The following is a 26,545-nucleotide window of genomic DNA, read 5'->3' as shown; positions in this document are numbered from 1 at the left end:
CCTTCTCTGCCATAAACCCAGCTGTCTCAGCATATTAGCTTCCTCTTGGGCAGTGGGCAAACGAACTTGGTTGAGTGGCAACAATAACACACTCCCTAAAGGCCAGTGATGAGTACTTTTAGTTTCCATTAATCTTAGCTGGCATGAGAATTCCCAGCAGAATTATCCCCGTATCTCTCCTCTATCACTAATTTGGCTAACTGTTGAATTCACTTTTTTCTCTGTGTCATTGTCACTTCTGCACCAGGAGCTGTCATTCAAACTACATGTTACTTTCATCATTTTCATATTTCCCTGGATCCTACCCACCATGCATAAAATTTGTATACTGTGAACATCTTATCATTAAGTATCCTTTATTAACAATAGGAAGCTATAGCCACCAGGTTGCAAATTTCTTCCCTCAAAGAGAAACAAATAAACAGAAAAGAAAAATATCAAATAAGCCTTGAATAAACTTACTGAGATAATTCTCTGTTCAGTAATAGAAATCTTCACCTGGGAGCTTCCCAATTCTAGTTGGTAAATGACAACTATAATTGAATATGTGGGTTGTTAGAAAAACACTATTCGCTAAGCTTGCTAAATCTAGAAAACTAAAAATGATTTCTGGTCACCTAAAAATCATCCATTTAGAGCTCTCGAATTCATACCTTTGTGTATACTCTTTGGGTAGGATATATGATAATTCAGCTCCAATATCATTCTCCAAAGTGGCATCTGGAACATGAGAATGAATTATTGCAGAGATTTCTTCAATGTCACAATGTGGTTCCCTCTTCATGACTATGTGATATCCAGCACCTGAGAGAAACCATTTAGATGATCATATAAAGAAGTTTTGTACTTTTTAATACTCTTGTTAAGATCAGTTTGGCTCTTCATGGCTCATGTTACCTAGGTCTCCAAGGAAGAAGACATGGTATGTGACAAGACATTTGATTATGATGCTAAGGAGGCTAACGCCTAAAGTTTCCAAATGCTGCTTCAAGAACCAAGATATTGAATAAATAAAAACTTCCTCTATAATTTCAATAACTTTCTTTTTTTTTGAGAGAGAGAGAGAGAGAGAGAGTCTCATTCTGTTGCCTGGGCTAGAGTGCCGTGGCATGAGCCTAGCTCACAGCAACCTCAAACTCCTGGGCTGAAACGATCCTTCTGCCTCAGCCTTCCAAGTAGCTGGGACTACAGGCATGCACCACAATGCCTGGCTAATTTTTTCTATATATTTTTGGTTGGACAATTAATTTCTTTTATTTTTAGTAGAGACAGGATCTCACTCTTGCTCAGGTTGGTCTTGAATTCCTGACCTTGAGCGATCCGCCCGCCTCAGCTTCCCAGAGTGCTAGGTCAATAACTTTCTTAATGAACAATGATTTAGTATTAATATATGGAACCAGATACAGTAGATATATGATGACAAGCCCCTTTGTATCTAGCTACTTATTTTTGAAGCAGATTTTTTTTTTTTTTGAGATAGGATCTTGCTCTCTCACCCTGGCTACAGTGCAGTATCATCATCATAGCTCACTGCAACCTCAAACTCCTGGGCTCAAGTGATCCCTGCCTTAGCCTCCCAAGTAGCTGGGACTACAGGCGTGTGCCACTACATCTGACTAATTTTTCTATTTTTTGGAGAAGTGGGTCTCGCTCTTGCTCAGACTGGTTTTGAACTCCTGAGCTCAAGCAATCCTCCCACCTTGGCCTCGCAAAGTTCTAGGACTACAGGTATGAACCTCCACCCCGGCTGGAAAAATCTTGATATATATTCATTTAGCTAATATTACTGTTTGTCCACTGTGTATTAGGCACTAACCTAGGCTCTGGGGACACAGTGAACAAAGCAGACAAAAATATGTACCCTCATGAGAGCTTACTTTCTAGTCAAAGGAGACAGATAATCAAAAGGAATAAGTTAAAACATACAGTGTGTTAGAAAAAATAAAGCAGAGAAGGGAGATAGGAAAGGTTGTTAAATTTTCCAGAGGTCCAAGGAAAGCCTAAATGAGATGATTTTTGATTAAAGACCTTAAAGAAGTCATAGAACTATTATACTTAATTAAAACTTTGCATGTATAGAGAAATTCTTTTCCAGAACTAGAGGGAAATATCATTGCTTTTAAATATATGTACTTCAAATGGTCATTGTATTTACATTTATGTTTCTTATTAATATTTTAAAAGAGCGAAAAACAGGTCTTAGGCATAGGTCTTTTAGCTGGTTTATTTACCTGGCTTATACTAGGAAAGACGTTATTATTCTGCTTTACAAATGAGTTACCTGACATCAGAGAATAAAGTGATCTATCCATTATTTACTAGTTATAGGAACCAAAACTACTTTTGGTTTACTTACAAATTAATGTGTAAATTGTTTTTAATTTCTCTGGAATCATAAAACAATAAGCTTTTCAATTGTCTTGTCCTTGTAAGACTCTGATCATTAGAAAAGGCCTCCTTTTGCAAAGATGCGAGGCAGTTAGTGAGAGCTGAACGTTGATACCAACATGTAATTTTCTATGCCATCAAAGAAGTAAACACAAATCCTAGGCTTTTGATATAAACGTAAGAAATCCAGTTTAAGCAGACTTAAAATTTCGCATCTGTTTGAATGTCCCAAAGTTATACCTTTAAAAATATCTAGTTACATATTCTGGACTATTTTCCCAATAATTAATGAAATTACTATATGCTATTTGAATTATAAATGATTCTTTTAAAAGCATAGCTGTTTAAATCATGTGGCTCCTAACCCAGGCATACTCAATTAAGATGGCATAAACCCAACTTTGGATGTAGAGCCCCTAAAAGGCAACTGTACAAACTCAAACTTATAAGGTGATCATAAACAACCAAATGGGTATTTAAATATGACTTTAGATAAGTTTTTGGTATATCTGGGCCCCAGTTTTGTATTCTATAAATTGAAGTTGTTTTGAATTTTACATGAGATACATAAAGTGGACAGTATAGAGGAGAGTTCAATAAACTCAAATATGGAATAAATTAATGACTGAAGCAATCCATCCTAAATTATCTCTACTTAAATTTATATCCTCTAATTTTAGAATCCTATTATTATGTATCATTTTTATATCCTATCAAAGCTGTATACTTATCCAAGTCAAGGACTGTTTTGTTCCATTTATATGATTCTTTCATTCTGCTCTGCATACTTATTGTCAATTATCACATTTCAGAGTTATCTCATTACACTGGGGATTTGGTACTGGTTTAACAAATGAGAAATTGGGATTCAGAGATATCTGGTTTCTCTACTTCCTTTCCTCACCAATCAATCAATTATTCAGTCAAATAAATCTATCTGGAGGCACAACTGCATCCCGGAAACAAAGAAAACTGTTAGTAGGTACAAAACGGGAAAAATAAATATGGCCTTTGTAGGTCAATAAAAATATTTCCTGAGTCTGAAGGTATGTGCTGGAGAACAAGTGTAAGCATATATATGGAATGTTGAAATTGCAAAGGGTCTTAAAATCCAATTATAACAGTTAAGACCTAATTAATAGGATAAAGGGGATAACCGAGGTCTTGGGTATATACACAAAATATGAAAAAATCATGTTAGAAGAATATTAGTAAAGTATCAATATCCTAAGAATGATCAAAGGGAGAGAGACCATATATATGTTTCAGGAAGACTGATGAGCCACAACACTTCAGGGTCCCCTTGACCAGGATGGCAATGCGGTCACCCAAGATGTCAGCTTCATCCATGTAGTGGGTGGTCATCAAAATGGTACAATTGTGTTTATACTGCCGAAGGAGGTCCCAGGTGACCCTCCTTGAGACTGGGTCCATGCTACGTGATGGTTCATCAAGTATCATCACCTAAAAGCCAGAAGAAAATTCCATGACCATTGGTAATTGATGCTATGCTCCTTGTGGAATTACTTACTATTTGAGGGGAATATATTCAAGCTAAGATACAGAATCCAGACTATAATAGAAGCAAAAGTCTAGGGGAAAAATTCCCAAACCATGTTATAATAGCTGGGCCAATAATGTGAATCCCTTTTTATAATCATTGGCAACAATCCTTTTAGATTCATTACCAATTCTTAGGTACCAATTTTGCCAGCTCATTTTCTAGACAAATGACAGGAACCCATATTTATCCCTCTATCATCCCCCACTCTGTGTGTTCATACATCTTCTTTCTTGCACTTTCTCTCCCCTTTCTTTCTCTCTTGCTCTCATTCTTTCTTCTTTTATACCTTGGAGCCCCCTAAAAGTGCTATAATGATGGAGAGTTTGCGCTTCATTCCTTCAGTCAGTGACTGTGAAAATGTATCACGTTTTTCTAGCAGGTTAAAAATAGACAGCATATGGTCGGTTTCTATAGGATACATCTTTTGAGGTATTCCTTTTATCTAGAAAGAGAAGTCAGAATTTACATGGTGCATCCAACATTATCCTTGAAAAGTTCTTAGAGCTTTTCTTACACAGCTATGTAGATATATGAAGTTTCTTACAACTATGTGCTTAGAAACAGTTTACACAAGCTTTTTTCTTACATTACTGAGAAAATAATGTTTTCTTTTCCTTGCCTACCTTTATGTCTAAAGCAGAGTTCCTAAAATTTGTTTTCATAATTTATAAACATGCCTGAAATTCATCAACAGAGGGAGTGAAAAAAAACTGTATTTCTGGCTTCCAGGAAAAATGGAGTAAACATACACACCCCTTTATCTTCCACTGAACTTAATTATTAAACCTGGAGAACTATGAAAAGTATGTATTAGCAGTTGGATCAGGAAGAACACCAGAATTCAGTGTATCACTGAATCAGTAGTGACTTTATCATTTTTCTCCTGTGTATCCCCTAGTCTGAAGTCAAAGCAATCCAAAGTTTGGAAGCAAGCACTATACTCCAAATGCAGTGAGATTTAGGAGAAACCTTCTAGTTTTGGCTTGAGGAGTAGAGAAGGGAACACTTTAAGTTCAGAGAGGGTGGTGGGCAGGGAATTCCATTTTTTTCTGTTTTCTTGTGCTTCAGCCCATGGAAGTCTTGTGCTGGAGATGGCAGCAAGAGTAGATAAGAATGGGAAGCCTGCAAGGGTCAAAACTCTGAGAGAGGAGACCTTATTTTCAGTTCAGTGGAACTGTGGCCGCAAGAGGACAGGGACAAACCTCATTGCTATTTACCACTCTTTCTGCCCTTGGATGTGGCACAGTTATGAAAGTGGGTGATTTATGGCTGGAGAAATGAGAAAGAAATCTTGGGAAACGAGAAAGTACTAGGTAGATAACAGGAGAAAGAAACAGGAAAGTGATATTATAAAGTTCATTATGAACTCGTGTACTTACTTCATCATTTATATGTACCAATCTAATCCTAATTAACATACCAAACTTTGAAAATTGTGCTACTGAGTAAATGTTGGCCCAGATGCAAGACTGATCAATGCATATTACATACATGGGAGAGATTGAAATAGCACTGCAAAGACTTTGAAAACTGAATTTGTAACCATAGGCCACAGGTAGGATATAAAGATGTAGAGTCTCAAGGTGTTCAGAACATCCAGGATAAATGAAAAGTTACTTGTCACACAAAGAAGCACAAAAATGTCAACTCATATAGGAAAAGACAACCAACAGACATCAATGACAAGATGACACAGATGTTGGAATTATGTGCCAAGGACTTTAATGTAATTATTACAAAAATGCTTGAGTGAGCATCTACAAATATTAACATAAAAAGTATCAATATATAGAAGATATAAAGAAGAAACAAATGGAAGTTTTAGAACTAAAAACCTCAATAACCAAAATAAAATGCTCAATTCACAAACTCAGTAGTAGAATAGAAATAACAGAGAAAAGGGTAGGTGAACTTAAAGACAGACAAATAGAAATTACCTAATCTGAACAAGAGAGAAAAATAATTGAAGAAAAGTGAACAAAGCCCAAGAGACTTTGGGGGACAATAACAAAAGGTTTAATATTCATGACATTGAGGTTCCAGAGGAAAAAAGAAAGAGTGCATGGCTAAAACAATATTTGTAGAAATAATGAGTGAAAAATTCTCGGGTTTGGAAAACAAAAAGCTGATTGAACCCCATCCACGATGAACCTAAAGAAACTTACTCCCAGACAAATCATGACCAAATTGCTCAAAAGTGAAGACAAAAATTTTGAGAGTACCCACAGAAAAATGAAGAATTACCTATTGGCAACAATGATTCAGATGACTGTGGATTTCTCATCAGAAACCATGGCATCCAAAAAGCAGCACAACAGTATTTTTAAAGTGCAGAAGGAAAAGAACTGTCAACCCAGATTTCTATGTCAAACAAAAATATCCTAGAGGAATGATGGTGAACTAAAGACACTTTCAGGTGAAGAAAACTAAGAGAATTCATAGACAACAGTACTGATCTATAAAAATCTGATAAAAAGTGTTCTTTGAACAGAAAAGAAATGACACAGAAGAAAACTTGGAAGAATATAAATGATAAAAGTATAACAGAAATGATAATATAGACTGTTATTGAGTTCTTTACACAGGTAGATGGTTATAAGCAATAAATATAACATCATCTGATGGGGTTTTCAATATATGTAGACGTAATATATAAAAACTACCACATAAAGGCTGGATGATAAAGAAGCTATAATGTGATGAAGTTTCTATATTCTAAATGAGGTTGGAAAATAATATTCTAAATGACCATAGAAAGCTATCTGTATTTTATAACCTTCAAAGCAATCACTGAAAATATATACAAGAAATACAGTAAAAATCATAATAGATTAATTAAAATATATTATTAAAAATGTTCAACAACCACAAAAGAAGGCTAAAAAGGGGAGAGAAAGGGAAAAAATAAAAAAAATAGAATGTGGCTTTACATCTAAATGTATCAAACATTTACATTAAATAGAAGCATTTTAAACACATCAATCAAAAGACAGAGATTGTCAGATTAGATTAAAAAACATAACCTACCTATACACTGTCTATAAGAAACTCACTTAAAATTTAATGATATAGGTAGGTTTAGTGTCAAATAAGTGAAGAAGATATACCATGCAAACACAAATCAAGAGAAAGCTAACATGGTTTTATTAATATTGGACAAAGTAGACTTCAGAGAAAAGAAAATTACCAGAGACAAAAGGGGACATTACATATTGATAAAAGAATTACTGCACAAAAACGACAAACAATCCTAAATGCACATACACCTAACTGTAGAACTTAAAATACAGAAAACAAAAATGAACAGAACTAAAATGAGAAACAGACAAATGTATGACTACAGTAGATTTCAATACTACTCACTCACAAACATAAATACTATACACAAATCAGTAAATATATAGAAGAACTAAACAACAACATTAAGTTCCTGAATCTAATTGACATTTATAGAAAATCCCCACCAAATGGCAGAATACACATCCTTCTCAAGTGCATATAGGACACAGAGCATATCCTGGGTCATAAAAAAAGCAACAACCTTAAAAGAATGGGAATCACACAAAGCATTGTCTCTGATCAAAATAGAATTAAACTAAACAGAAAAGAAAAAAACCAGAAATGTCGCTTGGACATTAAAGAACATACTTATAAAATGATCTGCAGGGCATAGAAGAAATCTCAAGGAAAATAGAAAATATTTTGACCTGAATAAAAAATGAAAATGCAACATATTACATAAAAATTTGTGGAATACAGCTAAAGGAGTGCTTGGGGGAAAATCACAGCAAAAAATGATTATATTAGAAAACCAAAATGCCTCAAATCAATTATTTAAGCTCTGATCTTAAGATGCTTAAAAACTTATGTTTGACATAAAAAACTATACAAGAAGTTCAGAGCAGGTTTATTCATAATCACCAAAAGCTAGAAACAACTCAAATGTCCTTAAATTGGTGTGCCATGGTACATCCAAACATGAACTACTACTTGGCAAGTAAAGGGAACAAGCTATCCACACACACAATAGCATTAATGAATTTCAAAGGCATTTGCTCAGTGAAAGAAACTAGTATCAAAATGTTACATATAATAGTATATGATTCCATTATATGACATTTTGAAATAGACAAAACTTATAGAAATGAATGATACACCAGTGGTTATCAGGGTAGGGAGAAGAGGGATAACAACAAAGGAATAGCATTAGGGAGCATTTTGGGATAATGAAACTGCTCTGTATCCTGACTGTGGTGCTGGTTAACTGCATTAAAATCCATAGATATGTATATCAAAAGAAAAAAAGTCAAATTTACTGTATAATTTTATAAAAAATATCTCCGACTCACCACAGAGTAGAAATAAAGGTGTTCTGATACAGTGAAGTCAGGAAATAGCAAGTCACGCTGTGGGCAGAAGCTCAAGGATTTTCGAATGTTAATTATGTCATTTGAAATATAATATCCATTAATACAGGCCTCTCCTCTGGTAGGAGGATACTGACCTAGAATAAGCAGAAGACATGACAGAAGCTAAGCTTTGGTGAGAGACCATGGAGACATACTGCAAATTAGTACCTTTAATTCATAGTCAGCTTGTGGATTACTCAAAAGAATTAGCACTATTTCCTGTAGAGAGAAATATCAACAGTTCCATCAGGGTGATGTAATTAGCTATCTTTAAATTTTCTCTTTTTTCCTTTTCTTTTCTTTTTCACTTATATATACTTCGTGCAATGGGTGTGGAGTATATTGGTAATAACAACATTTAAATAATTTGCTATATACCATTATATCAGCACTGTAATCAGACAGATACCATATTTGTGAATCACATCAGGTACTGTGCAGATGTTACAAAAATATAGAAATTTAAATATTAATAGTATATGATATGTATTACTAACAGCAACCAGTCCAGATTTTACGGGGAAATATTTGGTAATATGTGAAAAAGCAACTATAAAACCACTTAAACCCAATGACTCATTTATCCTACTTAAAAATACATATTCTTAAAAATATTTTTGAAAAGCATATTTAAAAATATTCACCAAAGTAGAAAACTATATTCAATCAAAGATGCCCATAAGACTATTTAGTTTGATAAAAGAAAAATGATTAACAAAAAGAAAATGACTAAGTTAAATACAACACATTAATATAAAAGACTACTATAACTAATACAAGATAGAAAATGGCCAATGAGAGAGAGATATCATTTACCAGACTGTCCTGGAGGGAAGGAAGGGTTTCAGATAATGGAGGGGGAGGAAGGACACAGCTCAGGTGTAGGTTAGAGGAAGAAGTACCAGAGCCTGCCAGGGACCTATGGAGGAAAACTGTGAAGCAGAGAAGGAAGAGGAAAGAGGAAAAAAAGATTATCAGTGAGGATCAAACCCAGAGAGGCATGGAGCCCAGTGAAAGGATAAGGAGGGGGGAAGGAATCCCTTTCCTTTTCCCACAATCATGTGATGATCAGGTGGGCTACCAAGCTACGTGGAAGCTTTTCTACCCCCACAAGTCCAAGCACTGTAGCAACCACAGAAGTGTGGGGAGGACTTGTATGATCCCAGAGCTTGGACATTCCATGCAGGGCTCCCCTCCAAGGAGAGTGACCTGAGAGGCTAGATAGCCAATTTTCTTCCATTCAGACTCTTATCTTACTCCGCCCCTCCCCCACCCACTGCAACTGAGAGTAGTCTGAGCAGAGAATTTGGCTAGCAGCTGCCTCTCTCCAGCTGGTGCGTCTTCCAGTCTGAGGTTTCCACAGAGTGGGGCCCAAGCCTTTCACCTTGAGGACCTGCAGTGGACCTGGGGTGCCGGATCTGGGAGCTCCCTGCCTGCCAACATTTCCCAGAGATGCACACCAGTGGGTCAGACAACCAGGCCGGACCTGTGCCCCTAGGACTTGAGTGCGTGGCTAGGGGAAAAGGGGGAGATTTGGCAGTTGGACTTGAGAGCCTAGGGAGCCCCTGTGGGCATAATTGACAGGAGAACACAGTGGGGGTCCAAGATTCAGTGACCTGGGGGTGTGGCTTTCCCCACAGGAAAGCTACACCCTCAGACTAGGGTAAGTACACTGGTGGGGAAGATCCCACCCTGTGGCACCACAGTAACCAAGTGCAGTGCGTTCAAGCACCAATTTGCAACCAGACACCGGAGAGCAGGGGTTATGCAAGAGAGGCAGAGCTCTCTCTTGACAGCCAGTCAGGGAATCATGACCCCTTACTCATGAGCAGTCAACTGGTTTGGAGAGCCTGCCTCTACCTTCTTCCCAGCAGCTCCACTTGGCAGTGGGGGGTGTGGGGTATGTGTGGGAGTGGGGGTGGGGGTGGAAAATGATCTTTGAGCTCTAAGCAAAGCCCTCTAGGCTGGCATAACATAACTGAGCCCAGCCTGGCTCCTCCACCCACCCCTGCTGTGGTGGAGAACAAGCAATCCCCTGGGAGCTACAGGGGCTCCTCCTAAAGCCTGGGCATCCAAGTGCTCCTCTTGAGGGACCAGAGCTTATCACAGGCACAAATGAACATCTCTATAGTTGGCTCTTTCCTGCAAGCAACAGCCACTGAAAGGAAGAACAACTCCACAGCTCATTATAGTATCTACCAACTCAAACAAACATGGGTTAGCTGATTCTTACAAGTATCACCCACAATCTCGGGGATTAATCTGGGCATCCCCATACAATTCACACTTATGGGAAGAGGTAAAGACAGCAGGATAGAAACAACCCGAGAGGACACTGCTTTTTCAGAGAGAATCAGAAGTTACAGGCACCTCAACCTGTGAGGGGTCTCCCTCTTCCTCTGCAGACCTCTGGGCTGATTGGGGAGCGGCTTAGAGCCTGTGTAGAGACATTTCACTGGAGAGCAGGTGCAGCAGAGAGCTGGTGCCTGCCAATCCCAGGTTTCTGCACTGATATCATCTTGAACACTCTGGCGCATGAAACCTGGCATGCTCAGGGCCAAATTGTATAGCAGTAGCCTTTGCATCACCCCCACCAGGCCAGAGTGGGAACAGATGTGCCCCCATGTTATACTCTGTGACTGGGAGCAGAGCATACCTCCTCCCTGCTGTGGGAGCTGAACAGCAGCTCTGGCCTATCTACATGGACCTCTGCACTGCTAAGACAAACCCCTGCCTGCATGACTGGGAATTAGCAGCTCCCATGCTGGTGGAACAACCCACCATATGGGCAGCTCTGCCTCTGAAGTCCCTAGAACCACCTCTGAAGCTCTCACTGTGCCCAAGTCTGAGGCTCTGCACCTGTAGCTACAGGGACCCCACCAAATCTATGACTCCACCCCCAAAACTCCAGAGTTGTGTCTGGACCTCAAGACTCTGCAACTGAGTACTGTCCACTACCACTGGGCCAGCAGAACCTCCTGGAGGTCCAAGATTTCACTCAGGCCCTTCAGGCTCAAGCAGCCAACAGGTACCCTGCAATCCTATTAACCCAGAGCTATGAGAAGAGGAGCCAGATGAGAAGGAACCAGAAAAAGAACCCTGGCAACATGAAAAAACAAATAGTTCAATACCCCCAAGGGAACACAATGGAGCTACAGCAGTGGACTCCACCCACAAGGAAATTTTTGAAAAGACAGAAATGAAATGCAGAATAGGGATGGCAAATAAAATGACTGGAACTGAAGAAAAAAACTGAAAGCCAACAAAAAGATGCCACAAAATATTTCAGGAAATTAATGAAAATAATGAAAAAGTCACCAGAGTGCTATACAACATAAGAAAGGATATTATAGAACTTAAAGAAATGAAACTCATTTAGGGAATTTCAAAACACAGCAGAACGCTTTAACAACAGGCTAACCCAAGGAGAAGAAAGAATCTTGGAGCTTGAAGACAGGCTCTTGAGATAACCCAGTCATTCAAAGAGGTAGAAAAGAATATTAAAAAGTCCATGCAATCACTGAGAGAGATACGGGACTATGTGAAATGAACTACCATTTGAATTATAAGTATCCCTGAGGAAGAAGAAGAAAGAGCTAAAAGCATGGAAAAACTATTTGAGAAAATTACTGAGGTAAACTTCCCTGGTATACCCAGAAATTTAGACATACAGATAAAGACAGACATCAAACACCAGGAAGATTCATAACACAAGTTATCTCCAAGACACATAGTAATCAACCTGGCCAAAGTGAAAATGAAGGAGAAACTTCTACAAGCAGCAAGATGAAAGCATCAAATAACCTACATGGAAAATCCATCAGACTAAATGCAGACTTCTCAGTGGCAACTTTAGAAGCTAAAAGGGATTCTCCATCTTCAATGGGGCTCCATCCTCAATGAACTTAAAAAAAAACTGCCAGCCTAGAATTTTGTATCCTACAAAAGTAAGTTTCACAATCGATGGAGAAATTAAGTCTTTTTCAGACAAACACTGAGGGAATTTTCCATGACCAGAACTGCTCTGCATGAAATACTCAGAATAGCATTATACACAAATCAGCAAAACAAGTACCCACTGGTGTAAAATCACCTAAAAAAACCCCTCAAACTTCATAATTCAAAACACTAGAACAAGATGGTAAAACAAAGCAATAAGAGACAATCCAAAAGGATGAACAGACCAACATCCCACCTATCAATGCTATCAGTTAAGGTAACAAACTAAATGCTCCTCTCAAAAGACATAGGCTGGCTGAATGGATGAAAAAGCATAATCCAAGTACCTGCTATCTTCAGGAAACACATGTAAACCACAAAGACACACACAGACTGAACGTGAAAGGATGGAAAAAATATTCCATGCAAATGGAAGTCAAAATAGAGCAAGTGTAGCCACTCTCGTATCAGATAAAATTGATTTTAAGCCAGCAAATGTAAAGAAAGACAAAGATGGTCATTATATAATGGCAAAGGGACCAATTCAACAAGAAGACAAAAAAATTCTAAATATATATGAGCCCAACATAGGAGCTCCTAGATATATAATGCAAATTTTACTACAGCTAAGCAAAGAAATAGATAGCACCATTGTAATTGCCAGAGACCTCAACAATCCAGTCTCAGAGCTAGACAAATCATCAAAGCAGAAAATAATGAACTAAAACCAAACTCTAAATCAAATGGACCTAATAGACATGCACAGAACATTCTACCCCAAAACTATAGAATACACATTCTTTTCAGCAGCTCATAGGACATTCTCCAAGACTGATATCTCAGGTCACATAACAGGTCTCAACAAATCCAAAAAAAATCAAAATCATACCATGTACTTTTCTCAGACCACAATGGAATAAAACTAGAAATCAATCACAATGGAAAGACTCAAATGTACACAAAGTCATGGAAATTAAACAACCTGTTGCTCAATGACTATTGGGTCAAGAATGAAATTAACGTGGAAATAAAAAAAAAATTTTAAACTGAATGACAGAGTGGACACAAGCTGTCAAAATCTACAGAACAAAGCAAAAACACTCCTCAGGGAAATATTCATAGCCTTAAATGTGCACATCAAAAAGACAGAAAGATCACAAATTAACAACCCAATGTCATACCCCAACGAACTAGAAAAGAAAGAATAAACCAAACCCAAAGCCAACAGAAGAAAATAAATAATGAAGGTCAGAGCAGAGGTAACTGAATTGGAGAACAACAACAAAAATACAAAATATTGATGAAACAAAAAGTTGGTTCTTTGAAAAAATAAATAAAATCAACAGACCTCTTGCTAGATTAATGAAGAACAGAAAAGACCCAAATAAGCTCAATCAGAAACAAAAAAGGTGCCATTACAACTGATACCACAGAAATACAAAACATCATCCATAAATACTACATAAATTCCTACGCACATAGAACGTAGAGGGAATGGTTAAGTTCCTGGAAACACAAAACCTCCCAAGATCCAATCAGGAGAAAACAGAACTCCTTAACAGACCAATAATGATCAATGAGATCCAAACAGTAATAAAAAACCTTCCAATTAAAATAAAAAAGCCCTGGACCAGATGGATTCACAGCTGAATTCTATCAGACCTACAAACAGGTCCTGGAACCCTAGGTACAGAAATTATTCCATAATACTGAGAAGGTGGGAATCCTTCCCAACTCATTCTATGAAGCCAGTATCACCTTAATACCAGAACCAGGAAAGGGCACAGCAACAATAGCAACAACAACAACAACAACAACAAAAACTACAGACCAATATCCCTCATGAATATAGATGCAAAAACCCTCAATAAAATACTAGCAAACTGAATTCAACAGCACATCAAAAAAAAAAAAAAAAAAAATCCACCATGACCAAGTGGGCTTAATTCCAGGGATGCAAGGATAGCTGAACATACATAAATAAATGAATGTGATTTACCACATAAACAAAAGCAAAAACAAAGACCATATAATCTTCCAAATAGATGCAGAAAAAGCATTCAACAAAATCCAGCACCCTTTCATGATAAAAACCCTCAACAAACTAGCACATAAAGAACAGATTTAAGAATTATAAAAACATGTATGACAAAACTACAGCTAAAATCACATTGAATTGGGAAAAGTTGAAAGCATTCCCCCTAAGAACTGGAACATAACAAGGATGCCCATTGTCTCCAATTTTATTCAATATAGTGCTGGAAGTCCTATCCAGAGCAATCAGGCAAGAGAAAGAAAGAATTGGTATTCAGATCGGGAAAGAGGAGGTCAAACTATCACTCTTCGATGATGATATGATCTTTTAAGTATTATACCCCAAAGATTCCAGAAAGAGTCTCCAGGAATTGATAAATTCAGCAAAGTATCAGGATATAAAATCAATGTACATAAATCAGTAGCTTTTCTACAGTCAAGCTGAGAGTCAAATCAAATACTCAATACCATTCACAATAGCTATAAAGAAAATAAAATATCTAGGAATATGCTCAACCAAGGAGGTAAAAGATCTCTACAAGGAGAACTATGAAACTCTTAGGAAAGAAATAGCAGAGGATACAAACAAATGGAAAAAACATATCATGCTCATAGATAGGTATAATAAACATTGTTAAAATGTCCCAAACACCCAAAGTGCTTTAAAATTCAATGTCATCCCCATCAAATTACCAACATCAAACTTCACAGATATAGAAAAAATAATTCTATGCTCCTTCTTGAACCAGAAAAGAGCCAAAAGGCCAAAGCCATTATAAACAAAAAGAACAAATCTGGAGACATCACATTCCCAGACTTCAAACTATAGTACAAGGCTATAGTAACCAAAACAGAGATAAAGACCAGTGGAACAGAACAGAGAACCCAGATATAAAACCATCTACCTACAACCAACTGATCTTTGACAAAGCAGACAACAATGTCCACTGGGGAAAAGATGTATTCAATAAATGGTGCTAGCAAAATTGGATAGCCACATGTAGAAGAATGAAACAGGATCCATCTCACCACACACAAAAATTAATTCAATGTTGATAAAAGACTTAGATCTAAGGCATGAAACCATAAAAATTCTAGAATAAAATGTAGTAAATGTAGTAAAAACTCTTCTAGATATCGGCCTAGGCAAAGAATTTATGACTAAGACCCCAATGGCAATCATCGCAATAACAAAAATTAATAAATGGGATTTGATTAAACTAAAAAGCTTCTCCATAGGTAAAGAAATAGTCAACAGAGCTAATAGCCTACAAAATGGGAGAAAATATTTGCAAGCTATAATCTGATAAAGGGCTAATATCCAGAATTTACAAAGAACTCAAGCAAATCAGCAAGAAAAAACCAAACAGCCCCATTAAAAAGTGGGCAAAAGACATGAACAGAAGCTTCTCAAAAGAAGAAATACAAATGGTCAATAAATATATGAAAAAATGCTCAACATCAGTAATCATCAGGGAAATTCAAATTAAAACCACAATGAGATATCCCCTTACCCCAGTTAGAATGGCTTTTATCAAAAAGTCCAAAACAACAGATGCTGTTGTGGATGCAGAGAGAAATGAATACTTATACACTGTCGGCCGAACTGCAAATCAGTACAACCTCTATGGAAAACAGTATGGAGATTCCTCAAAGAACTAAAAGTGAACTACCATTTGATCCAGGGATCCTACTGGGTATCTACCCAAATGAAAGGTATACATTTCATCAAAAAGACACCAGCACCTGAATGTTTATTGCTACACAATTCCCAACTGCAAAGATGTAGAATCAAGCCAAGTGCCCATCAGTTCATGAGTGGATTAAATTTAAAAATGTGGTATACACTAACAGATGCAGTGCTTGCTGTCTGGGAGATGGACATGCTTATAGCTCTGACGTGGGTGGTGCAAAGGTAATTTATGCAACCAAAGCATTCTGAAATAAAAAAATATATATAAAAAAACAAACCTTAAAAAATGTGGCATATACATACATATCATGGTGAATGTAGGAAAAACCCTTCCATGGCTTTCTATTGGTCTCAGCATAAATTATGTTTATAGCAAGGTTTTACCAAATCCTTTTATTATTTCACTTTTTCATTATTCATCCAGCTTTATCCTTTGACATTATGTATATTTCTTCTCTGATGTAGTTGTATAGGTGTTCCCTGATTTCAACTGTCTTAGTCTTTGCTTATCTCTGTAATATTCTTCTTTCCTTCCTTTCATAGGCCTTAATTCCTCCTAATCTCCTCATATTTGATGTCCATTCCCTCTTCCTCACCCCCAAGATATGATTATCAGGTATAATTTTACTGGGTGAATAGCACTCTCTATATAACATCTCTCTTCTTATGGTGTATTGTAAGTTCCACATTTCTTGTCAGTATCCCCACTAGAGTATAAAATTGAGAGTAATGACTTTATATAATCACCACTGTATTGTCAATTCTTATAAAAATATCTGGAATATAAATATTTTGATTGAATAAATGAATGCATTTTTAAAATCATCTAGAACAGGCATCCTCAAACTACAGCCTGTGGGCCACATGCCACCCACCGAGGACATTTATCCGGCCCGCCAGGTGTTTTTGCTGCCACTGCCCGTCCTGCTTAGCAGCCGACTCGTCCTGGTCCCACAGTGCACACTCTCCAACAGTCTAAGGAACAGAGAACTGGCCCCCTTTTTAAAAAGTTTGAGGACCCCGGATCTAGAACATCTTTGTGGTAAATACCTGAAATTATAATAATAATTACAATTTTAGTTACCACTGAAATGACAACATATTCACTACCCAAACTCACTGATTGGTTTCCAGTAATTAAAGGAACCTGATATTTGCTCTGTTTAGAGAGGAAAACATACCTGTGAGAATATTCAAAGTTGTGGTCTTTCCTGCCCCATCATGTCCCAGAAGAATAGTGATCTGCCCCTCATATATATTCAAAGACAAGTTGTTTACTAATGTTTTTTGTCTGAATTCCTGTGGGATATAAGAAAGAATACTTTTATGTCACTATCCCTTATGAAAGGCAAATAGTCATACTGTTTGAAGAAACAACACTATATCATCAAATTCATGTTTGTCAATAATAGATGATGTGAACTAGGAACAATATTTTTAGGTACTTAAGTTTGTATATCAGTTCAAATAAATGTGAAGGTGCAGTCATTTAGCATATTTATCTACTTTTGATGAGGAAAACAGAGACCTCTCTATATTCTATGTATGAAGGGTTTAATATAATAATTATTATCTTTCTCAACTTTAGCAAGAGATGGGGGTTAATAGCCATGGCTAGAGCACCTGGGGAGAGCTAGGAACACAGAAAGGAGTAGGGGCTCTAAGTAATTGACATCGGCAATATCTGTGGTAACCCTGTGATCCCTGCCAGTGGCTCCACCTTACTGTGGAGCCCAGGCAGTGGCACCCATTAGACTGCTAAAACAAGTTAATCCTCCCACTCAACTTTAGATTTCCTCTAGCTGATCCTACCAGCTAGATAAACACAGAACATCAAAATACTATAATGGTGGCACACAAATCAATTTTATTCCTAGCATAAAAGTTAAAAGACTAATGTATTAAGAATAACTAAAACCACAGAAACTTGTTAATGAATATGCAATATAAATAGATAAACTCTGACATCAAACATAAAGTGTGTGTATAGGGGGGTAGAAATGTAGAGCCTTTGTATATTATTGAAGTTATATGTATATGATTGAAGTTATTTGTATCAGCTTAAATTATATTGCTATCAGAAGTTCAATACAAGCCTCACAGTAATCACAAAGAAAAAACATATAGCATATTCAAAAAAGACAAAGAAAAAAAAGAATCAAAGCATATCACTTACAAAAGCATCACTAAACCACAAAGACAGACAGCAAGAGAAGAAAATTGGAATATGAGAACCATAAAACAGAAAGAAAACGATTAACAGGATGGTAATAGTAAGTTCTTGCCAGTAATTACTTTAAATGTAGTAATAAATGAATTAAAATCATCAATCAAAAAGCTAGAATGGCTGTTTAGATGTACAAAACACCACCCAACCACATATTATCTATAAGGCACTTACTTTGGATTTAAGGACACACATAGGCTGAAAGTAAAGGAACGGAAAAATATTCCATGCAAATGGTAACCAAAAGAGAGCAGTGGTGGATATACGTAAATCAGACAAAATAGGCTTTAAGTTAAAACTGTCACAAGATACAAGGAAGGACATTTAAAAATAATAAAATGCTCAAACTACCCCCAAACATGTAACAATTATAAATATATATTCACCCACCATAAAAGTACCTATATATAAAGCTAACATTGACAGATCTGAAGAAAGAAATGGATAGCAATACAATAATAGTAGGAGACAATTAGTACCCCATTTTCAATAACTGATAGATCATCATGACGGAAAATCAATAAAGAAACAACAGGGTATATACATACATAATGAGTCCAATGAACATCGTCTGGGGGATGGACACGCTTGAAGCTCTGACTCGGGAGTGGGGGCAAGGGCAATATACATAACCTAAACATTTATACCCCCATAATATGCTGAAATAAAAAAAAACAATAGACTTGAATAACATCATAGATCAAATGGACTTATTCTTCTCAAGTGCACACGGAACATTCTCTAGGGTAGATCACATGTTATGACACAAAACAAATATTAACATATTTAAGAAGATGGAAATAATTACAAGTACCTTTGATACCCAAATGGAATAAAACTAGAATTCAATAACAAAAGAAATTGGGAAAACTCATAAATGCATGGGAATTAAACAACGACTGTTGAATAATCTTTGGTGAAAAAAGACACCAAAAGGAAAATTATAAAATTTCTCAAGACAAATTGAATAAAAACAACAAACCCAAACCTATGGGATATATTTAATAGCAGAGGCAGTATTAAGATGATGTTTCTAGCAAGAAATACCCACATTCAAAAGGAAGAAAAATTCCAAATAGACAATCTAACTTCACACTCAAGGAACTAAAAAGGAAAAGCAAATTGAGCCCAAAGTTAGCAGAATGAAGGAAATGAAGATGTGAGCATAAATAAACAAAAAAATAAGAAAACAATAAAAAAAAATAAGATCTGATGTTTGTAAAAATAAACAAAATTTCCTAACCCTTAGCTAGAGTAACTAAGATAAAAAAGAGATTCAAATAAATAAAATCAGGAATGAAAGAGAAAAATATCAACTGATGCCACAGAAATAAAAAATATCATAGAAAACTATTATAAATGATTTATATGACAAAACTTGAACATTAGAATAAATGGATAAATTCCTAGAAACATGCAAGCTATCAAGACTGAATCAAAAAGAAACAGAAAGACTAAAGAGACTAACAAGGAGATTAACTCATAATTAAAAATCTCCCAACAAAAAAAAGTCCAGGACTAGATGGCCTTCAGATGAATTCTACCAAAAATTTAAAGAAAGATTAATACCAGTCCTTCCCAAAGGCTTTTGAAAAACAGAAGAAGATGAAACACTTCCAACTCATTTTACAAGGGCAGCATCATCCTGCCACCAAAGACAAAGACACCACCAGTAGAGAAAGCTACTGGTCAATATCCTTGATGAAAATGGACTAAAAAATCCTGAGCAAAATAATAGCAAAATAACATTCAATAGCACATTAAAAGATTCATACACTATGACCAAGTGGAATTTACTCCTGGGATGCAGAGATAGTTATATTGAATGTTGATGCAAAACAATAAATGTGATACATCATATTAACAGAATGAAGGACAAAAAGCACATGAGCATACCAATAGATGCAGAAAAAGCATTTGACATACATAATTCAACACCCTCTCATGATAGCAACTGTTAACAACAAATTAGTTATAGAAGGAACTTAACACAATAAATGCCATTTATGAAAAGCCTAGACTATCACAGGTTTTTGATAAATATTTCATAAATATCATGAAATAGTATAAATATTGATAAATATCATGAACAGCTAATATCATACTCAGTGCTGAAAACTTTTCCTCTAAGATTTGGAACAAGACAAGGATGCTTACTCTTGCTACTTCCATTGAACATAGTACTGAAAGTACTAGCCAAAGCAATTAGATAAGAAAAAGAAATAAAAAGCATCCAAATCAAAAGAGAAGAAGCAAAATTGTCTGTTTGCAGATGATATGGTTTTATATGTAAATTAAAGCAGAGACAAATAAATGGGAAAACATCCAGAGTTTATGGCTTGGAAGAATTAATATTATTAAAATACCCATACTACCTAAAGTGGTCTACAGATTTAATGCAATCCCTTTTAAAATCCCAAAGATTTTTTTTTTTACAGAAACAGAAAAAACAATCCTAAAATTAATAGGGAACCACAAAAGACCCTGACCAGCCAAAGCAATTTTGAGCAAGAGCAAAAGCTAGAGTTATCACACTTTCTAATTTCCAAATATATTACAAAGCTACAGTGAAAAAAGCTATAATACATACCAAAACAGCATGGTACTAGCATAAAAATAGATATATAGGCCAATGGAACAGAATAGAGAAGGCAAAATAAACCCACACATACCCAGTCAATTGATTTTGGACAAGGGTGCCAAGAATACATAAAAGAGGAAAGGATAGTTTCTTCAATAAATGATGATGGAGCTGAGAGTCCATTGAGGCCAAGAGAAATAGAATTCACAGGACAGAATATTAAAGAGGAAACAGCTGTATATAGAGAGGACTCTGGAGATCTAAAATAGGTCCCTCTAAAACAGGGGTCCTCAAACTTTTTAAACAAGGTGTCAGTTCACTATCCCTCAGACCATTGGAAAGTGTGCACTGTGAGCCCGGGATGAGTCAGCTGCTAAGCATGACAGGCAAGGGCGGCAATAACACCCAGTGGGCTGAATAAATGTCCTTGGCGGGTGGCATGTGGCCCACGGGCCGTAGTTTGAGGACACCTGCTCTAAAATATTCAGATAAGAATTGATATTATATTCTTGTGAGGAAATTGAATTATATTCTTGTGAGGAAACTATTATTACTTAAGGTTGGAGAAAGAACCACTGAAGTAGAGGCAAGGGTCTCTGGTACTCACATAGGGCCAGGAAGGATGCTTGTTCTCACTAGCCAGACTAGAAAATTTCCAGGTTAATAGGGCATTGGGTAGATTACATAAATGGGTCTTGCCTCAATAGTGGGGAATAAGCAAAACAGACATGAGAGACTCAAATTACTTCTAAATAATTTAATTGCTTCAAAAAATAAAGATTAAAAATATTTAATGGAATATAAAAATGTCCATTATCAAAAAGGGTAATAACATGTCAGTACCTGCCATCTAATAAAAATTACCAGACATGTAAAGAAACAGGAAAATGTGACCCATAATAAGGAAATAAATCAACTGAAATCAACCTAGAACTAAAGCACATCCTAGAATGAGCACAGACAGTAAAATGATTATTATAAGTATCTTCCATATGTTCAAAAAAGTTAAGACATGGAGATAATTTTTAAAAAGAATTTTAGAGATAAAAACTGTAATTTCTAAAATGAAAATACACTGGATGGGACTGACAACAGCTTAGACATTACAAAAGAAAATATGGTTAACTTTCAGATACAGCAACAGAAACAATAGAAAACAAAATGCAGAAAAGAGTAACCAAAAAAACAAAGTAACAGCAAGCTGTGATACAACTTCTAGTTGAATAATAAAGATGTAGCTGCAGTCCCTGAAGTGGTGTGACATAAAAATAACTGAACAAATAATGGGCAAATATTTTCCAATTTTGATGAAAATGATAAAATACAGATTCAATAGACTCAAAGGACAAAAAAATACACCCAAGGAAAATAATAATCAAATAGCATAATACCAATGATAAAGAAATATCTTCAGAGGTGTCAGAAAAAAAAGAATGATGTATGTAGGGGGAAAAAGGATAAGAATTAAAGCAGATATTTAATCAGAAACAATGCATGTGAATAATGCAGCAAGATCTTTGACACATTAACTGCCATATAAGTTGTATTTAACTCACACACTAGTGTTGAGCGCGGGGCCTTGTAAAGCATAAGTAACTCACACATCTCTTTACCTTGGGAACTGTGTGAACTATTTTTCAAGTTGCGTATAACTCATGCACAGAAAACAATAAAAACTAACAAATTTTTCATTAAATTAGAAAGGATCATTTTGTTTCCAACATTTTCATTCTATTGTTATAATAAAACATTGCGGCACCAAGGAAAAAATTGTTTTCTAGTGTGGCAATCAATGTGTTAACCTGAAATTATATACCCAGTAAAAACAGCTTTCAGAAACAAAGATGAAATATGACTGCTGCAGACATAGAAAAGTTGAAAAAGTTCATGACCAGTCAACTAGTAGTGTTATCCTTCTTACCCACATCCAAATATTACTTTTCTTATCCAGTTTATTTTCTTCACATAAATTATTACAAAATCAAATATCACTGGATGCCAAGACAGAGGAGATTCAAAGTAACGCATAATATATGAAGCACATAAGATAATGTTTGTAAAGATATATGTGTGTGTGTGTGTGTGTGTGTGTGTGTGTGTGTGTGTAGCTATAGATATATACAGATTTATACCGACAGACAAGCTCTGTTTCTTAAAGTAGAACTATGTTGATTATGACTCTTAAGCAACACATTTGTTTTCTTGGGATGGCCAGTCACAAACAATTCCAATGTACAGTATAAAGCTTTCAGTTCCTGCAGGAAAAAGAGACCTCTGAAACAATACCTTGTGCAAATGTTTGATCTGGATACCTGCCACCAATTTAGTAGGTTCATCCTCAAAATAACTTTCAGTGCTGCTACTGGCTTCGATTTCTTCTTCATTCTTTGTAATTCTTGGTTCGCCAAACCAGTATGAACGCTACAAAGAAAGCCAAATGTAATTATCAAAATAAAGATTAAGAAATGAAGCATTCTCTAAATAACATAAGCAAAAGACCAACAAAGCCCATGAAATAGTCTCAACATGATTAGTCATCAGGGAAATGCAAATAAAGCACAATGAAATATCACTTAATACCAATGAGAATGGCTAAAACAAAAGCAAAAAGGAAAATAACAAGTGTTGGTAAAAATATGGAGAAATTATAACCTTGAGAGTTCTAATTTCTTGTAGGAGTCTAAAATGGTGCAGCCACTGTGGAAAACAGTTTGATGGTTCCTCCAAATATTAATTTGAATTACACAGAATTACATAGAATATTACATAGAATTATCATATGAACTGTCTGTTCCTTTTCTAGCTATATGCCCAAAAGAATTGAAAACAGGTATTCAAACAGATACTTAACACTAATATTCATAGCAGCATTATTCACAATAGTCAAAAGATAGAAACAACATATAAAACCACCAATGGTTACAAGGATAAAGGAATTGTTTTATAAACATATAATGGAATATGATTAAACCATAAAAAGGAATGAATACTGATGCATGCTACAACATGGATAAACCTCAAAAACATTATGCTAAGTAAAAGAAGCAAACAGAAATAGTCATTATATTATTGAATTTTTATGAAATATCAAGATAGGTAAATACAAAAAAAAATAATCCCGATTAGTGGTTGCCAGGGCCCTGGAATAAGGAAAAGTGGAGAGTGACTCTTTCATGGGTCAGCATTTTATTTTTGGGTGATGGAAATATTTTGGAACTAGATAGAGATGATGGGTACACATCATCTATGTGCACTGTGAATGTGCTAAATGTCACTGAGTTTGTTCACTTTAAAATGGTTAACTTTGTTATGTGAATTTTACTTCAATTAAAAAATTGTAATGTGATAAAGAAATAAGGCCTTCTAAGAACCTGAAAATATTTTGGCTTGGTTTACTTGTGAGATGCAGAAAGTTACAGTATACTCTCAGGGATATTTTGTACCAAAAATTATCTAGGATTTGAATCGCCAGCCTTTAGAAACAAAACTATTAAAATTCAATGTTCAAGAAGTAGAGACAAAGTGAAATTACCCAAAACAGAGGTCATGGCCAATGCCTTGTATTACATTTGCTCATAATATCTTCTTTGTACCATACATGATACAGTAATTTTAAGAGGCAGATGCTCTCCTATTCCAAGTAAAGTGGTTTGACCATTGAAAGCAAGTGATGAAAACTAATACATAGGAAACTAATACATTAGGAAATACCTAATCCTCTCCTCATTAGGATCTAAGAAACTATCACATTAATTTAGATGTAAATTCCTTTTGAAGAATTTTAGGTTTCTTTACCCTCCAATATTGTCCACTATGTACCATTTGGCTGTAGAAGGGTTATAATACTCACAATTTTTAATGTAGGGATTTCAGTGTCTTATCCATAGATGTTATACATCTGCATATGCAGAAGGCTTTCGAGTGTATCGAGAAATGGCTAGCATTTTAATATAAATGGATTCTGCACCTGATCTTTGATTTGATCATAAATATTATGAAATAAGTTCATAAGGATTATAGCCTTTTGCAATAACAGCAGTATTAAAACTCACCATGAGGAAAAAGTACCATGGTTGGGGCATACCAAACTGCCCTGGAAAGACACATTCTATATACCAGGTAGCTAAGCCATACAAGAAAGCATCAAGTAAAAGCATTCCCAACAAATAGCCAAAGATGAGGTTATCTCCAAGAGTGGCTGGTGTCCAAAGGTTATTCCATTTAACACCAACACCTGAAATAAAAAGGAGATATTTACCATAAATGAAAGCTCTGTGATTTAAATAGTAAAGAAAAAAGACTGATACTCTAAATATTGCCGCTGTGAATTGTGAACTATCTATCTGCTGATACCCTTAGTATTTAGGTCATCTAAGAAAGTGATAAAATATATAATGACATTGAGTTTCTCCATCCTCCCTTCAAAACCTTCAAAAATAAATAGGAATGACTCAGACAAAATAAATGACTAAAACAAAAATAAACAATAACAAAAGAATCAGGAAAAAAATTAGACCTATTAGATCCTATTCCAGTGTTCCTCCTCTCATGCTAAATTCTCATTGAAATAACTATAAGGATGTACAAATTTGGAAAAATATTCAGTATCACTAGGATGGATACTGACTACTGAGCAGAAGAAAAAAAGTAGTTTTGCTTAGGTCTAGTACTGATGAGAAGGGAAAAATGAAGTCACCAAAAAAAAAAAACAAGGAATTCTTTCCTCATCTATCTCCTCTATCTTTAGACAGGGCAGCACAACTGGAAAAGCATTAGGGCTTTCAGGAAACCCATAATTTAAAGAAGCAAGACATGAAGATGACAATGGCCCATGAAACTTGTCTGCCCTTTAACTTTAGCCTTTATTGTCTGTAGATCAGCACCTTGGGAAGGACATTTATGAGCATTGTATTTTTTTTTTTTTTTTGAGACATAGTCTCACTCTGTTGCCCGGGCTAGAGTGTCATGGCATCAGCCTAGCTCACAGCAACCTCAAACTCCTGGGCTCAAGCAATCCTTCAGCCTCAGCCTCCCTAGTAGCTGGGACTACAGGCATGCAACACCATGCCTGGCTAATTTTTTCTATATATTTTTAGTAGGCCAATTAATTTCTTTCTATTTTTAGTAGAGATGGGGTCTCACTCTTGCTCAGGCTGGTTTCGAACTCCTGACCTTGAGTGATCCTCCTGCCTCAGCCTCCCTAGAGTGTTAGGATTACAGGTGTCAGCCATCGTGCCCGGCCTGAGCATTGTACTTTTTAGAAAGCTAAAAGAAAAGGTAATAATCTGAGAAAAAAAAGTATTTATTGGATTAAAAATGACTATCAAAATGAAAGCCATTTTGAGAGGCAGTGAACAGCAAATTAGAAACCACAGAAAAAAGAAGGCGGGATACAGACTTCAGGAAATCTCCCATTACTTGAAAAATTCTCCTACCCTAAACACAACAGGAGTTTCTGAAAGGAAAAGAAAACATAGAAAGAATCACTAAATAATGTAAAAGACACAAACCTGATTTTTAAAACTCAATTAGAAAACTGAGAGTGTATGTCCTATTCCAGATTAAACCAATGAAAATCCCATATACAGATAAATTAACCCACGCATAGATTTTTACACTTGATCTTAGCCAAAAGGCCGAGAAGCGATCCACGCATAGATTTTTAATGCTTCATGTATAAAGAATTATTCAAGGATCTATAAATAAATCA

The 26,545-nt window shown here is 35.8% G+C and overlaps 1 protein-coding gene across 1 annotated transcript in view; it reads right to left on the bottom strand.

Annotated features, from left to right (window-relative positions):
• Positions 1-8,132: 8,132 nt before the first annotated feature.
• The window catches only part of LOC142862389 (phospholipid-transporting ATPase ABCA3-like), a 35,302-nt gene continuing 16,889 nt past the window's right edge, over positions 8,133-26,545 (bottom strand). Inside the window, exons 3-6 of the mRNA XM_075994881.1 lie at positions 24,888-25,069; positions 23,122-23,256; positions 17,209-17,326; positions 8,133-8,456 (exon numbers count right to left, since the gene is read on the bottom strand). Of these exons, the coding sequence (XP_075850996.1) occupies positions 8,278-8,456; positions 17,209-17,326; positions 23,122-23,256; positions 24,888-25,069 (614 nt within the window). The 3' untranslated portion in view covers positions 8,133-8,277. The remainder of the gene's footprint in view (positions 8,457-17,208; positions 17,327-23,121; positions 23,257-24,887; positions 25,070-26,545) is intronic.

This window comes from Microcebus murinus, chromosome 19, assembly GCF_040939455.1.
Source record: "Microcebus murinus isolate Inina chromosome 19, M.murinus_Inina_mat1.0, whole genome shotgun sequence".
Classification (NCBI taxonomy): domain Eukaryota; kingdom Metazoa; phylum Chordata; class Mammalia; order Primates; family Cheirogaleidae; genus Microcebus; species Microcebus murinus.
Note: the sequence above shows the minus strand (reverse complement) of the source record. Positions and strands in the feature narration are given on the sequence as shown.